General features: G+C 35.9%; 1 protein-coding gene across 2 annotated transcripts in view; it reads right to left on the reverse strand.

Annotated features, from left to right (window-relative positions):
* Positions 1-687: 687 nt before the first annotated feature.
* Positions 688-16565, reverse strand: part of LOC121385306 — a 31158-nt gene continuing 15280 nt past the window's right edge. The window contains exons 4-8 of one of the 2 annotated variants that reach the window (XM_041515931.1): positions 14719-16284; positions 13044-13125; positions 11941-12075; positions 10107-10287; positions 688-9080 (exon numbers count right to left, since the gene is read on the reverse strand). In XM_041515931.1, the coding sequence (XP_041371865.1) occupies positions 8851-9080; positions 10107-10287; positions 11941-12075; positions 13044-13125; positions 14719-16284 (2194 nt within the window). In that variant the 3' untranslated portion in view covers positions 688-8850. Of the gene's footprint in view, positions 9081-10106; positions 10288-11940; positions 12076-13043; positions 13129-14718; positions 16285-16565 lie in introns of both variants that reach the window. The other variant, XM_041515929.1, reaches the window with a different exon arrangement.

Below are 16565 nucleotides of genomic sequence, written 5' to 3' on the forward strand. Positions count from 1 at the left end.
TGCAGCTTGACATCATTCACAGAATATTTTTTAAATAATGTCATGTGGGACTCAGGGCAACCTGCCAAATTCGCCAATTGCAAATTTTAGGAATAATTTTATTATTTGGCGAACAAAATTTATGTAATAACTGATATTTGTTGGAAAATAACTGGGGTTTAGCATTTTTTCCAAGGTAATTTTGCAAAATGTTTTGCTTACCGAGAGCTAGCCCTCAAACTTCAGTGTCATACATGTTCATACTCCTGTTTGTTTGAAATGTTATAAACACGTAAGCATTTGATTTATCACATCAAAGACCAAGTGTATTCCTGTTAGTTGTTTGTTTATTATATTATCGATAAATGATGGTTTCTCTATATTTCTAAGTGCTGGGATGTCATTAAGCATCTATTCTAGTCTACCGGCCTCAGTGGCATTGTGGTTAGGCCATCAGTCTACAGGCTGGTAGGTAATGGGTTCAAATCCTAGTCAAGGCATGGGATTTTTAATCCAGATACCAACTTCAAACTCTGAGTGAGTGCTCCGCAAGGCTCAATGGGTAGGTATAAACCACTTGCAATGACCAGTGATCCATAACTGGTTCAACAAAGGTCATGGTTTGTGCTATCCTGCCTGTGGGAAACGCAAATAAAAGATCCCTTGCTGCTTGTCGTAAAAGACTAGCCTATGTGGCGACAGCGGATTTCCTCTAAAAACAGTGTCAGAATGACCATATGTTTGACGTCCAATAGCCGATGATAAGACACAAAAAAATCAATGTGCTCTAGTGGCGTTGTTAAATAAAACAAACTTTACTTTACTTTTTACTATTCTAGTCTATCCATATTTCTGAAATATACTCAACAAAATTAATTAAGAGACAGCAGACCTTTAGGTCAGTTTTTGCTAGTGTTAAATTACTGTATGTTAGTAAAAATTGTATAAGAGATTATTTCTAAACGTTGTTTGAGTAAATATCTACTTGGAATGTTGAACATATCTGAGTGCGAGTGCGAGTTATTTTATTTACGTGCCTATATCCAACTTAGGTTCAAGCACGCCCATCCCTACGGCAGCTCCATTGGCTAGGCATGGGACAGAAGAAAAGATCTAATTTTGTTGAGTATACAACAATAAACTTCATAACATTGTTGACTATATTTAAAATAGTAACACTCATTAGAATTACATATTCAAGATTACGGACATCACATACATGTATGTATATATCCTCGAGCTAAAATCATTTGTCCTCACCTGTACCCTTTTTCAAAGATGCAGTCACATATAATATACAATAGATAACACAAGTTGTTAAAAACAGTTACTGTATATAGCTGTGTTAACAGTTTTAATATTCAATAAATAGACTAGGATCAGAAATGAAAAACTGAAAGAGTATGTGAGCACCCAGCAATTCCAAAGACTTTTGTCTTTCGTTCACTTATTCTTTGACAAAACCATTCGTATTACTCTTACGAAACAGGCCAGACGTAAAAAGGGTGAGCACGTATTTTTGCATCACTTTATGCATACACCATGTGACAGGAAGTCACACCAGTCGTCAGATATAAAAATATACTGCAGTAATAACCAACCCTGGTTGATTTGTCGAAGCATGTGTATATATATATATATATATATATATATATATATATATATATATATATATATATATATATATATTCGAACATATAACATACATATACATCATAATATTAATAATAATTTGTATGGCACAGAGAACTAACCATCTAGCAAGGCTACAGGCACCAAAAATTCTACGATCACAGACTACTAGAATTAAATACATTAATCATCATCTTCTCTTAAAGCAAAAATATACTTCTCTCTTTCAGTCATGTAACTAGCACATGCCATCATTTGGGCTAGTGTTATCTTTATATATATATAAAAACAATTAACCTATATATATTTATATGTATTCTTATAGTTATATATATATAAATAACAACATTATTGTACAGAGAAATTGCACTTTGATATCGTAACCACCAAGATAACAATTCATAACATACTATCTATATTGTAGAAAACGCTGGATGACAGAACTGTCCATTAGATGATAAAAGGTGAGAAAATAAAATACAGACGTCCTTAAAGTACTTCTGGTTTGCTGTAACCAGGTTCTCTCACTTAGCCGTCAGTTTGACAGTAGATATATTTAATATTATGATTTCTTCTTTACAATACATGTGAAGATTTCAGTCACCTTGTGAAATATTTAATATGATCGTAAAAATTTCTTCTCACGGTGCTATATGTACAATGTATTAGGCATAAGAGATATTTTAGATTCTTCTCACTTCATGGATCAATTTGAATTTTGAATAATTTAATATTAACAACCAGTTTATAGTGAAAACTAATTTATTTTAGAGTGGTTGCCTCAAATTTGCAACTCATTAAAAATAATAATTATTTGTTATTTAGAAATGTAAATACTATACTTTGATCTACATTCCCATAAAATGTTACTTGACATATTTTACTGTTCGCCATTTGCACAAACAATTCTTAAATGGATTATACAACCATTATGTGTTGGATCTATTTAATACTAATTTATCATAAATATCATCTTCATGTTATAGATGTGGTAAGCAGTGTATTTACTATTTTACACACAAACACTTGCTACTAAAGGAAAAACCTGGTCCAGAAAACGAAAATTAGTTATTTTCACTAACAGAGCCAAGTTACAGCAAACACAAATGTATGTAAGTGTAATTTAATACTTTATGGCTGAATGTTAAAAAACCCAACTCAAGAATAAACAAATATATTTGGTAGATTCAAGTAAGTTAATATATGACACTATAATCTTCCTGGTGTGGTTATTAGAACAATCTTAACTGTTTTGAAGCCACTGATGTACATGTACTTTAAATGAGACAGTTCTGAAAAGGTGACTCTCCTTTTTTTTAAATAATATTTAGACTCGTCACACTATATACATTTCTATCTCTGAAGTCTTCTAGGCCTCTTATCTTTGTCCTAGGTCTTATAAAACTAACAAATGGTTTTTCAGGCAATTTACGAAGAAAAATAAAATAGCTAGGGAGGTATATCGTGGGTTTTTTTTACTTAAATATTTAAATGTTATTTTTTTAATTAAAATAATGAAAATGGCAAATTGTTCATCAAAGCTGGTCTAAAAAGAATTTAGTTCAAGCTCAATTATTATATACTAAACAAAATAAAATAAGCATATATTAATTACATTTCGTTTCATTTATTTATAATTATTTAGTCTGAATTCCATTAGTTTTTGTGTCTTAAATTTATCAGTGTCTTGTGAAGACGGTCTGTTTACCAAATTAACTATATCATGAAGGAAAAATAGATCTATTCAAATATTCACCTTCCTTTTATTGTCCAGTATATAAACTTTTAACTGAACATATAATAATAAAATATAACTGGACTATTTGAAGGATTTTCTAAAATAGAAGATAGTCATTTCTGTTTCTTCTCAAATCTTTAATGACGTCTTACATTCAAATAGTCTTGAATCAAGACTAAACGTTTTATAAGCATGGAACATGACTGTACATGAGGATCTGGAGGGAGTGTAGAGGGACCTATAACAATGGGAGGGCCTGAAAAACTATTTGTTATTTTTATTTGGTCTATGACTGAAAAATCATACAGAATTTTTAATAATAATAATAAATAAAATAACATTTTACATATATCTCATGTACAAGATACATTTGTGTAGTTACAAGTAGTCTTGTGTTTATACTTTAATACAAATGGTACACTACATCATGTAAGAGAAAATGTTGTCACCTGAATTAAGTACTCTGTAAATGTGAACAAAAGTAAAATGAATAAATATGTGGAGGTTCTCTCTTGGTTCGTTTGTTTTGTTTTTCTACAGATTCAAGCCCTTCAACATACGTAACAGAGATTGGGTCAAGTATGCGGAAAAAATGTTTACATCAATATACACTAGTTTGGTGCTGACTATATATATATATTTTTTTTTATGTTATTCAAGAAAATAAAATGTGTATCAAGGGCACCATATCATTTGATTATTTATGTGTGTTAAAACATTGTCATTAAATGTTCCGTTATTTTAAAACATTTTGATTTATTATCGTAGTTGAGCGAGTGTGACCTATACTGAATGCCTACAACTATTATGAATCAATGAATTGAAATGTTTAAAAATACCGTGCATTTCATGCACCAATGATTTTCTTCCTTAATTAATGAAATTAGTTAGTATATACTAAATGTCTACACTGAAGCAAACATTTAGCATATGCTTTAAGCCATCCAGCCTGTTACATAGGTTGAAGGACTTGAGATTACAATATTCAATCAATAAATAGTTGAGACATACACATTATCACAGATTCTACATGTATTTAAAAATAATAATATAGTAATAATAATGACATGACCAGATCTAATTTCATTCTCAAACTCTCACAACAGGCGATGACAACAAGATTCAAATTCCATGCAAACTACACGAGGATACGAAAATAGATTTTCAAACTACTTTTAATCAGCATAAAAAGACACATAACCATGATCTGATAAAAAATGCAACTAATGCTACAGAGAACTATTCCAAGATACCCCTTGAAAATCTATTCACCACAGGCCTGAGGATTTCAAGTTATCACAACCAGGGCATGACAATGATTTGTCCACCTGCCAGCACAAGAATATAAAAGTGGATTTTAAAACAATCCAATGTGAATCAACTTCACTTGTACTTCACAGAGGTATTGGAAGATAACATTGATTGGGGAGGCCAGCTGTATATTAATTCGATTTTCGACTGGAGAGTGAGGCAAAGCATTATCTTCAGTGTTGGGGTGGGGAAAGGTCCGTGCCCCCCTGGCACCCTCACTTTAGATGTCTATCCTATAAAGGCTCTCCCTTCGTAAATCTGACATCAACTAACACCATTCCGTGACGACGTGAACTTTTGCCACATGGTTAGGTTAGGTTAGGTTATAATTAAAATTATTTAAGTTTTGTTTTTCTGAACCATAACACTACTTTTGGCTCTCCAAACAAAGTTTACTTTCCGCAGGACTGCTTCAAAGACAGGTTCGCATATGTATGGCAGTGGACCTACTAAATAGCCCACAAAATAGTGCCCGATAATATATATACAATGACTTCCCTCAACAAGTACTTTATTCAAACAGACACATCATTATCAAGTCTCACGTATTATCTATATTTGGGTATGTATTTATAACCATAAATCAGTGAGAGAAAAAGAAAGGAATGTTTGGGGTATTTTTGGCTGTTAATTTTAGCTAAAGCTAGCTGTTTAAAATGTTTGTAAAAAGGCTTATCATAATGAGTGTTATTTGAAGAGGAAGGTACACAGTGTATATTTCAAGTAACCTAATTTGTGTGACTCTTGCCTTTAGTAGTCAACTGAAAGGCGAGCCTGCTTTGAAGCACAGAAACCTGAGAAGTGTATTTCACTTCTGCGAACAGTTCACGAGAGCAAGTTAAGAGACAACCATTGTCCATTTTTGGTAAACAAAACAACATATCCACCGTCATAAAAAAATTGTGAAATATCTTCACATCCACCAAATATTATACATGGCACAAACTTTTAACATGTACGAAGCAGAAACTAGTTTTGGTTTGAAATTCCACGGCCTGCAACTACCAGCTACAAATCCACACAGGCTAATGTAAGATAAACTACAAAAGGTACTTGCACTTTAAAACTTGGGGGGTGCTCGGATTGGTTTTGTTCATGTCTAGTTATCATCAAAAATATAATAAATACATTTAAATTTCATATGATGGGCAAGTTAATTTGTTGAAAACACACACAAAATGTAATCAAAATATACATGTATGATCACAAATCACTTGAATGTTTGATGTAATTTTCAGCTTTAGTTATTTTATCAGTGCCACAAACAACTTATGTTAGCGTAGAAGTAACTATATGAAGTGGACTTGAAAACATGAAAGGTAGGGCAAACTTGCAAGTGACGTGTGATCATTCCAGTACCTAATACTATTCTATAATCTAAACAAATAAATTAAATTATCACTACAATCAACAACTCATTAAATATCAAACAATCAATCTTGATTATCATCAGTATGTCACAATAACTGCTGTTCTTCTATATGCTTTCCATACAGTAATGGAGAAAAATGGCAATTTTCAACCTGAGCCTTTGTCAAAAATAAATAATTGGTTTAAAAACAGGAAAATAGCTTTTGCCATAGAAAAATTGGGCCTTGCATAATAAACAGTCAATTGATCATAATAAAGAGTCCTACACGTACCTGACTAACATGGCGTATGCCCACATGAGAACCAATCACAGGGCACACGAGGATTCAACATTAGGCATGTGAGCAAAATTCCTGTGAAAATTGTCACCATGGAAACAAACCAGAGCCAAGACAACTCTTTTAACAGGTGTGTTCGTAAATAAAATCCTTATTTGTTAACTGTATGTATTGCTGATGATCCCTTTAACTTTGACAAAAAGTAACGCTTCTCTTGCTAAAGGTACACAGCAGAATGGCATTTACTGTATTACACTTTCTTACTAAGGTCTGCTTTTCATTAACACGATTTCACGCGTGAGATTATTGATATACTGCATATGTACAGTATTTTTTCAACATACAAGGTTCATGTACGGGCATTCAGCATGCTAAAAAAAAAACACCCAGTTAATCTAAGGAATGACATTTCTTCGCGCTTGTGTTTACTAGTAGCTTAAAAGTACACTTCAACGACTTCATATTTTGTTTAGTAATCCACTTGCAAAAACACAGATCTATGGAAATGCAAATTTGTGGAAACATGCACCCATAAATCATGCACAGAATCGCATCAATGTAAAGCAGGCTGGACACCAAAAATTAATATGTAAGTATTTATTAGAAAATGAGAACATTATTAGCAAGGTGAACTGATTCCGAGTAATGTAATTTGGCGAATTTCACCAGAAAATATGTAGCCAAATTCAAGTAACATTTAACTAAACAGAATTTTTTTTTCTTCAGGTAATGACATATATTCGCCAAATTGAACTTTAAATTGTATTTGGTGAATGACAACTTAAACCAAGTGTTTTCTTGGTTGCCAAAACATCCAGAGAATTCAACAGTCTATAATGTGAATGTATGGCACACACCATAATTCTGACAATACTGCCTTTCTGTAAGTACCTCTTAGAAATATACCCTAGTGAATTGTCAAGATATTTGACAATTCAACAGATCAAACATTCAACACTTTGAATTAAGATTTGAAAATATTGTTTTGGGATAACTGACGAAATTGTAGGTTATATTACACTCAGAAATAAAATTGCACATGATTAGATTTGGAAAGTGACTATTTTTAAGCAAGAAATGCCATTTAATGTTGTTAACCTATTACCTTCAACAACTTTTATCATTGGCATGCCTACTGAACAATCATTGAAGAGAATGAAGGGTTGGAGGTGATCAAAAGCCTTGTGTATAATGGGCTATAGCGCTTGGATCAGGCCTTACATTCGAGAGAACCTGGGTATCAGTTTCGGGCACCAAATGTTTACAATCAAATCAGTGATTTTCCAACTGGTGTTTGGGGGGCAGCATGTGCTGTTATACTAGAAAATGTTTTATTAAACTTTTTTTGATTCTGAGTTTGACATATAAACAGGGGTTGAAGAAGTTAATGATAAATTAAACGAAGGGCTAGTTAGGAACCACATAAAATTAACACTATTTTTCTAAAAGACTTTATAAAAAAATATGGTCGCTATTATTTCAACCCCTGATAAATACAGATTCTGAACTTTCTGGCTGGCACAATTTACCTGTCAGCAAGATAGGTTAGAATAGCACCTCGAGTCATCTCAATGTGCTTACTCCAACTTTGACACAAATGTAAATAACATTTTATGGCTCTAGCAGGCTGATTTTTAGAGAATTATAAAACAAAACAACATCATTGTGTTCAATTAATCAAACACTAAAGTTTGGTTTTTAAAAGCAGGACTAATTACTTAATAATTCAAAATGATACTGCTTCTTTCACTGATTATTGCTTAATGAAAGAACAAAGCTGACTGGCACACTAATGAGATGTTCTGAGCATAAATAGTCCAGCTGCCATGTAGCCCACGTACTGGGTTGTGATATATATATTTTTTAATGCAAACATTAGCGTCAGAGTTAGTCTAAAATACACAAGCACTGATCCAAAACATCAAAGTATTTTGTCTTCTACTGATTTAATGACTGATAACCAAACAATCCTCCAGTTGAATATTTGGTTCTCAGTATCTAACGATGCTACCAAAATTCAAGACCTAGATCTATGTAAAACGCTGCCATGCCGACAGCAGTTGTTTTTTACTGCACCAATTAACCTGAATGCTTAATCGTGTAGATTCCACAAGTCTTTCAGCCTGCTAAACCATTAGCAAACAAACCGCTGAGTAACTTTTGTCAGCCTGCTACACCAATTAGCAAAGCCGTGAGTAACACCTATCTACGACCATACTAAAACATATGATACTAAAAGAAACTACGTAAACAACTCTGAAGTTAAACTAAGTACCTACATTCTTTACTCTACAATCATTAACTTTTGATAAATTTGTAAAATAGAAATAGTTTTGAACACAACACTAAACTTCTTCTCCCTGTGTGTGCGTACCATTTTCAACATCCTTCCCATCACACTTGCATTCATGCCACACTAGCTGCTTGCTAATCTTGCAGTACACACTTGTCTTTGATGTCCATCCCATCATATCTGTCCACACCGCTCTAGCTCTTCTACATTTGTCCACAATGCTCTAATTAATGCTCTGTTACGTACATCTACGTGTGTGCCCCATCTTCAGTGTCCTTCCCATCACCACTTGTAGGACAGGTCAACTCCGACGCAACAGTGTACGGTCTGAGGTTGACTGGGCTGTCCACGTTTATGCCAGCTTTCTGTATGCGCGGATTTTCTTTGTCGGCCATCTGCAGAGCTGACCAGGTGCCGGTCCGGGCACTCCTAGTGTGAGCCGTCAACTCACCAATACTAGCCGCAAGTGCCAACACATCTGTTAGAACAAAATATCACACGATGACCAGCTACATAAACAAAGCACACACTAGGCCACTAAAGTGATTACTGATAGTTGAAAATTTGTTTTTATTCTCATGCTTATATACATATTGTTTTTTTGTTTTTTTTGTGTTAGTTTATCAATGTATAACAATCACAAATTGCATAAAACTCAATACAACTACAAACATCAACACTTGTATCGATTGAAAAAGACATTAATTTGGTGTGCTTTTTTCTTATCATGTCTCATTATTATTAATGACATCATTTTCTGCATTTTATCAAAGGAAAACATTCAGGGTTTTAGTGACATCCAGTTAGAATAAAGTAAATCATGTAACAGCAGGAAAATTATAATTATATCCAATTAAGCTTCAAATATGTTTCTCAGGGACAGATTAATGGTTAATCTTTAGTCACTAGTACATGCATTCTGGGCTTTATATCTAACTAATTTAGGCCCAACAGGCTTTTTGTCTTCCTGAGCACACCAAGGTATTTTAGGTGCAGTAATGTTAATAATAGATGGCATACAGAGTTGTACATATTCAGAAATGCACTTCGTTATTTTAATCTAATTACAACTTAACGTTGATTTTAACGTGAAATGTTTTGAGGTTAGCTCTGAAGGTAATAGGAGGGCGAGACATAGCCCAGTGGTAAAGTGCTCACTTGATGCACAGGCAGTTTGGGATCAATCCCTGTCAGTGGGCCCATTGGGCTATTTCTCACTCCAGCCAGTGCACCACGACTGGTACATCAAAGGTCGTGGTATGTGCTATCCTGTATATAAAATATCTCTTGCTGCTAATCGAAAAGAGTAGCCCATGAAGTGGTGACAGTGGGTTTCCTCTCTCAATATCTGTGTGGTCCGTAACCATATGTCCGATGCCATATAACCGTAAATAAAATGTGTTGAGTGCGTCGTTAAATAAAACATTTCCTTCCTTTTTTCCTGAAGGTAATATTTGACAGCATTGTAGGTAATGTTTGAGAGAACTGCTATCGGTTATCTCACCTTTATCTTCTTGGTGTCTCGACATGCCAGCTCTGTGTCGGTTGGCTGCATTAACAATTTCCTCTTTCCGACGGGCCTGAACCTTACGAATCCCCTTCAACCACTTCTCAAGAGATGAGTGCACGTTTGAGTGTATTGTGATGGTGCGCAGTTTTTCCATTTTGTCCACAAGTGTGATAATCTAAATCAAGAAAATTTATTTTGAAATGAAAAGAATATTTAACATTAATGAATGAATGAATGAATGAATGCATGTTAAACAACACCTCAGCACAAAAAAATACATCGGGTATTGGGTGTCACACAATGGTACATATATAAATTAACTGATGATTAACAACAATAAAAATGTTTTTCTAAAATAAAGTTAAAAACAGTGTAAAGAGCTGTGCAAAAGTATATGTATCACAGGTAAGTATGTGCAAAAGTATATACATTACATTTTGAGTAAAAATCAGTATCTTGTAGAAACTTAGAGATAAGTTCAGTGTGGAATCAAAATAATTCTATCACATTCTGTCCAACAAATATATCTTTCCTTGTTGATCCAAGATGATACACTCCACCAAAATATGGTGAAGCGTCAGTGTACACGGACAATGTTCACACTCAGGTGGAGGATCCTTCTTTATAACAAATGAATGCGTAAAGATGTACAACCAATGCGAGCATGACACAAGACCATTTTACTCTTCCTGCACTGCCTCTACCAGGACATTTTTAATCTATGACTTCTTAAGTAGCTAACATATCACCTGCAAAAACTACTGCTGATTACTAATACAGGGCTTGAATTGTTATTTTTAAATGGGTGTTAATTACGACATTTGTTGAAGTTTGCCTTGTTTCCCTGCCTGCTGGCTGTAATGCCCTAAGAAAATCTCCATTGGTCTAGGCCTGTTAATATATACCAGAAATTTGGGAGTGTAACTGCACAGAGTACCAGTTTGAATCAAATTGTTCTATTAGTTGTATTTACTACAGCTACTTTAAAGAGACCTACCCTAGTTTTTAAACACTAAGGCATATGTTTTACTATTAGAGCCGCTTTTGATAACTGAAATCATACTTTACTTAGATTTTATTGTTTAGATTATCCATTTCCGTACATTCGAAGTGTTTTTGGTCATCCTGGTGTTTTTAATATCACTCAGTTGTATCCAAATGTGTTGCAGGTTTGTAGATGAACTAAACTTAGTGTTAAGTTTCATGGGTTGAAACTAGGGTCTGTCCCTTTAATATCTGATAATATGATACCGGTAAGTGAATTTATTACAATTACATGCTTTGACAAATTCCAGAATTTGGGTCCGAAGCACAAGACTTCAAGACAATTCCAAAATACCTAGATTACATCATGTTTATAATTCTTTGAACACCCACCTCCCCCGACGCACACCTAGTGGTTTAATCCCTAGTTCTCATAGGTTTACTTATAACTGCTACTTCAATAATTATTAAGATAAACTCAAGAAATAGTTCTACGACTTATAGTTTACTCTTATTATATACACATGCATGCATACATCTACCAATATATAGCACTATATAAGTAGTTTCCATAGGTTTACTGATTATAACTACTTTATTTAGCAATAATGTGTTGTGTCATAGTTTTATTTAGTCTAACTACTTCAACATCTAGAAATCAATCACTCTCAGACAGAATCCCAAAATATCTATGCACTATGGAAAATATATCTCTAAAATATGTTGTTATAATTTTATTTATTACAAGTATTTCTGATCAGTATCTAACAATGTACTGTCCTCATAGCTTTATTTATTATAACTACTTCAGCATCTAGGAATATAAAGCATGTCTACAACAAACCCTGGCATGTTCCCTGAATGAATCCACAATGAGGCGGTCGACTCTTGATGGGTTTGACGGCAGTCGGGAAATGACGATATTGTTCGTACTGGAGACTTTCTTCCCGGGGTTCTGTCGTGCAAGTTCGGCCTCAGTCTATAACACAACAATTAAATAACACAATATAAATAAGTTAACCACCTACATGTAAATAACGCAGCAGAAACAACCACACTAAAAAGGGAAGCAACATTTATTTATGACACATCACCTCACATTAAATTATGTCTAGTTCATGTCAAACAAGTTTAACAAAACCTCAGCATATATTAAACTGTACGATTCTTGTTTAAAATACATTACACTGGCTGCAAATTTAGCACAATTGCTGTGCTTTCGCCCCTGCGCGTGCTGTAACCTCACTGTGGTGCAGGGGTGTAACATTCTCTTTGAGAATGGCCAATACAGCACAAATTGAAGTTTAGAGTAAAAGTCAGTATCTATCTGTGATATTTGTATTTGTATTTTTGCACAGTTCTTTACACTGTTTTTATTTATATCTTGAATTTTTCTGTTGATGTTGATCATCACCTTGTTTGTTTCTATTACCATAGTTTGACACCTAATAGCCAATGTATTTTTCGTGCTGGGGTGTCGTTAAACATTCATTCATTCATTCCGTGCTTTTGCAAATTCAAGATTTGGGATCAGAAGCAAAAGATTATGAGACAGAATCCCAAAAGATCTATATTATTAAATCATGTTTATGATAGTGATGAACCTAAAAAAATTTTTTTTTTAAACCCTAAATTCAATGCCAAAACAGACCATCCTACGATGTGGTTATGGATTTGAAATGTTTTAAAATTAAACACTGGATTTCATGCACCGGACAAATTTTAAACTGCACTTCTCTTACAACCATCTATCTCAAAATTAAAAACAATATATATCCATTAATTTCCAAGAGTTTAGGGCGATGTACCCTTCGAACAATCTTGCAGAAACCCTAGTGCTCTACCACCGAGTCCCATTTGCCTGCCAAGTGTTTTTTTGTGCTTTTTTTAGCAGCTCTAATCAGACAGTTTCAACAACACAATAATCAAGCACTATAGAACTCTTACCTTCTTCCTTTCCTTTTCTATTGCCTTAAACTGCTCACAGGCCTCTTCCAGCTTAATGTGAAGTTCGTTAGATGGTCCACTTCTTCTATACCAAATAAACATAAAACACTGTACCAATAATCAAGAATTGAAAATCAATAATTACAGTTGCGGAAAACAAAATACACTATCAGATTTTTATTCTAAATTAATCCTGGGTTAGTCTTAATATTTTTCTTTTAATTACTTTTGAAGAAATACTACAACATTAACGTTTCAATTATTATTTGTACTGATTCAGTACTTGGTTTTGAAATTTCTGTCAACTACTGGTAAAAAAAGAATTAATGCTATTCAAAATGCACAATCTTCTTTCTTAATAGATACTAATCAAGGCTCATATTTTCGAACCTATCTTAGCACTATGAAATCATAAAACCATCATAATCTACAACATCATAGCCTACGATCGTTTTACGACTGTAGCGCTAAGACTGCTTTGAAAATACAGGACCAGTTTCACAAGCAACGTTTGCTTTCCATCTCATTTTACCGGCCTCAGTGGTGTAGTGGTTAGACCATTGGTCTACAGGCTGGTAGGTACTGGGTTCTGATCCCAGTCGAGGCATGGGATTTTTAATCCAGATACCGACTCCAAACCCTGAGCTAGTGCTCCGCAAGGCTCAATGGGTAGTTGTAAACCACTTGCACTGACCAGTGATCCATAACTGGTTCAACAAAGGCCATGGTTTGTGCTGTCCTGCCTATAGGAAGCGCAAATAAAAGATCCCTTGCTGCTAATCGGATAGAGTAGCCCATGTAGTGGCTACAGAGGGTTTCCTCTCAAAATCTGTGTGGTCCTTAACCATATGTCTGACGCCATATAACCATAAATAAAATGTGTCGAGTGCGTCGTTAAATAAAACATTTCTTTCTTTTTCCATCTTATTTCTGACAGTAGTCCAGATATATATATATATTTGGAATTCCTAATTTTGAGGATTAACAGGCATCCTGAAAGTATTGCTAATGCAATACATGTCCCGTACCTGGCCCCATAAAGGCTAAGGTCCTTAACTCTTGGAGCAGTTATGGCCCTTGAACAAATTCCCATATTTTGCTTAACAATTGTTTAAAGCATACATTCCTGTTTTATTTCTTATCTTTGTTATTTAATAATATTACTACAAACTAGTAAGGAAGGAAATGTTTTATTTAATGATGCACTCAACACATTTTACTTATGGTTATATGTTGTCAGACATATGGTTAAGGACCACACATATATTGAGAGGAAACCTGCTGTCGCCACTTCATGGACTACTCTTTTCGATTAGCAGCAAGAGATCTTTTATATGCACCATCCCACAGACAGGGTAGTACATATCACGGTCTTTGATATGCCAGTCGTGGTGCACTGGCTGGAATGAGAAATAGCCCGATGGGCCCAACGATACGGATCGATCCCAGACCGACCGCACATCAAGAGTGCACTTTACTACTGGGCTACATCCTGCCTTCCTAAAGAAAACAAATGCCAGGGCACAGTGTATTTTAACCGAGGTGAAAACGTTTTGCCTCAGCATTTGTTTTAGAAGTGGCAATTTTCTGATTGCAAGGGCCGCAGTAATATGCGATCTACAGCTGATAATTATCACACCAACATACACGGTAAAAACCTCGTTAATATTTTTACCTGAAATGTCTAATGCCAGGGTACCATGATGGATGAAGACTGAAGAAGTACGGTGGAAACTCGTGATACAGCATTTCACCAATGAACGCCGCTGCAGGAGGCACCCGACAGAGAGGGTCGGCACGGTAGTAGTCGAACATCTCTCGGGGCAAGGCACCATGGGAAGGATTGAAGAGAGGGTGAGGAGCGGCCTGGAGGCCCGGTGGGTAGTGCAGCACTGCGTGGTGAGACAGAGGATGAGCGAGACCCGCCTGGTCGTGCATGGCGTGTTCATCGGCATGGCGACCAGTCGGCTGTTGCGACATGTCAAAATGAATGGGATGCAGATCTGCCCTGTGCGAAGGGTCTAGCTGGTGACATTGGTCGAGGCTGTTCATGCTCGGTGGGGGAGGCTGGTTTAGATCCAGTCCCGTCGAGTCTGCCGACCACCGGTCGTAGCGCGGAGATGAGTTCAGGTCATATGGAAATCCACTGATTTTCCGCGAGTGGAAACTCTGAGGTGTCAGTTTCTGAAAGCCGATCTTCTCCCGGCCAACAGGCACTGAGGAGTCAATGGACACAGTTCGTTTGCGATACACTCTACCAATATCCGGACTAGAAAGTGGATTACTGTTCACACTAAAACCGTTCACACTGCCACAGTTTGTAAGAGGCCGGTCACCCCCAGCAGCTAGGTTACCATCTCCACAAGAACTAGGGGTGCTAGGGTCAGACCAGGTGAAATTACCTTGCATATTGCTGTGGTGGTTTTGCGTATTCACATGAATCGGGTGCATAAAGTCTCCCATTTGCAACTGATGGGTCTGAGGTTGTTGCTGCTGCTGCTGCTTGATGGTGCTCTGAGCAAAGCTGATGGCCGCCTGGACGCTCCCCGGTGCCGATGTCAGACCGGAAATGTTAGAAAATGTTCTCTCTCCAAACACCTCTGCCTGTGACTTGTGGAATGATTTCTGCTGCTGCTGCAGCTGTGATCTGTTCACATACATCTCGGATCCCGGGTAGATGACTTTGGACTCGCTCACATGCTGTGCCACAGCTTGCTGGAAGGCATTCTGTGTGACAAACATACCGTCCTGCTGGGAGGAGTCTTGTTTCGGAGACCGGTACTGAGAGGTCATTTCCGAGTAACCCTCCGAACTGCCACCGTGATCCGTGAAACTCTTCTGAGTCTGGAAATGGGAATGCAAGGTTGTTAGGTTGTTTGGCGCGTCTGGGAAAGAATCGTTACTAGGAGAGGTGACGTCGTTAGATAGAGGTTCTGAAACATATTCCGCCGACCCAAGTGCGGAAAACTGACATAATAATTCATTGTCCGAACCACTCCGGGCACCTGTCTGTCTGTAGCTACTGCCGTCCTGCGTCGGAAATGTGCGTGTAAAATTTTGCTCCGAATTCTCAGGAATCTGAGGTGACAGGTTCTCAACATACTTGTCATCCCAGAGGTGTGGCGTGAATGTCGACATGTGCTCGAAACTGCCATATGAAACAGAATTCTTGTCCGATTTTCCTGAGGGGGTTCCTTCACTGCCCATCGACCAAACGCTTCCTCCAGTAAAACTTGGCGATCTGGGTTTAAAAAACAGGTAAAAGGAACAAACCGTAGCGTGCTCTCCAACCTAAAATACTTTAATTTATTAGGAGACATTCACTAGTATTAACATTTTGACAAGCATAAAAACTATACTAATTTTCAGTACTGCCTCACCCTCTCTTAAAGGCATACATGAAATACTTTACTGAAATTGTGAATGATTTAGACTTACCCATCAAAAGAGAACATAACTGACGCTGTAAATAATTTAGACTTACCAATCAAATCAGAACATTTCTGAAATTATGCATTATTT

This window comes from Gigantopelta aegis, chromosome 11 (genome assembly GCF_016097555.1).
Source record: "Gigantopelta aegis isolate Gae_Host chromosome 11, Gae_host_genome, whole genome shotgun sequence".
Taxonomy (NCBI): domain Eukaryota; kingdom Metazoa; phylum Mollusca; class Gastropoda; order Neomphalida; family Peltospiridae; genus Gigantopelta; species Gigantopelta aegis.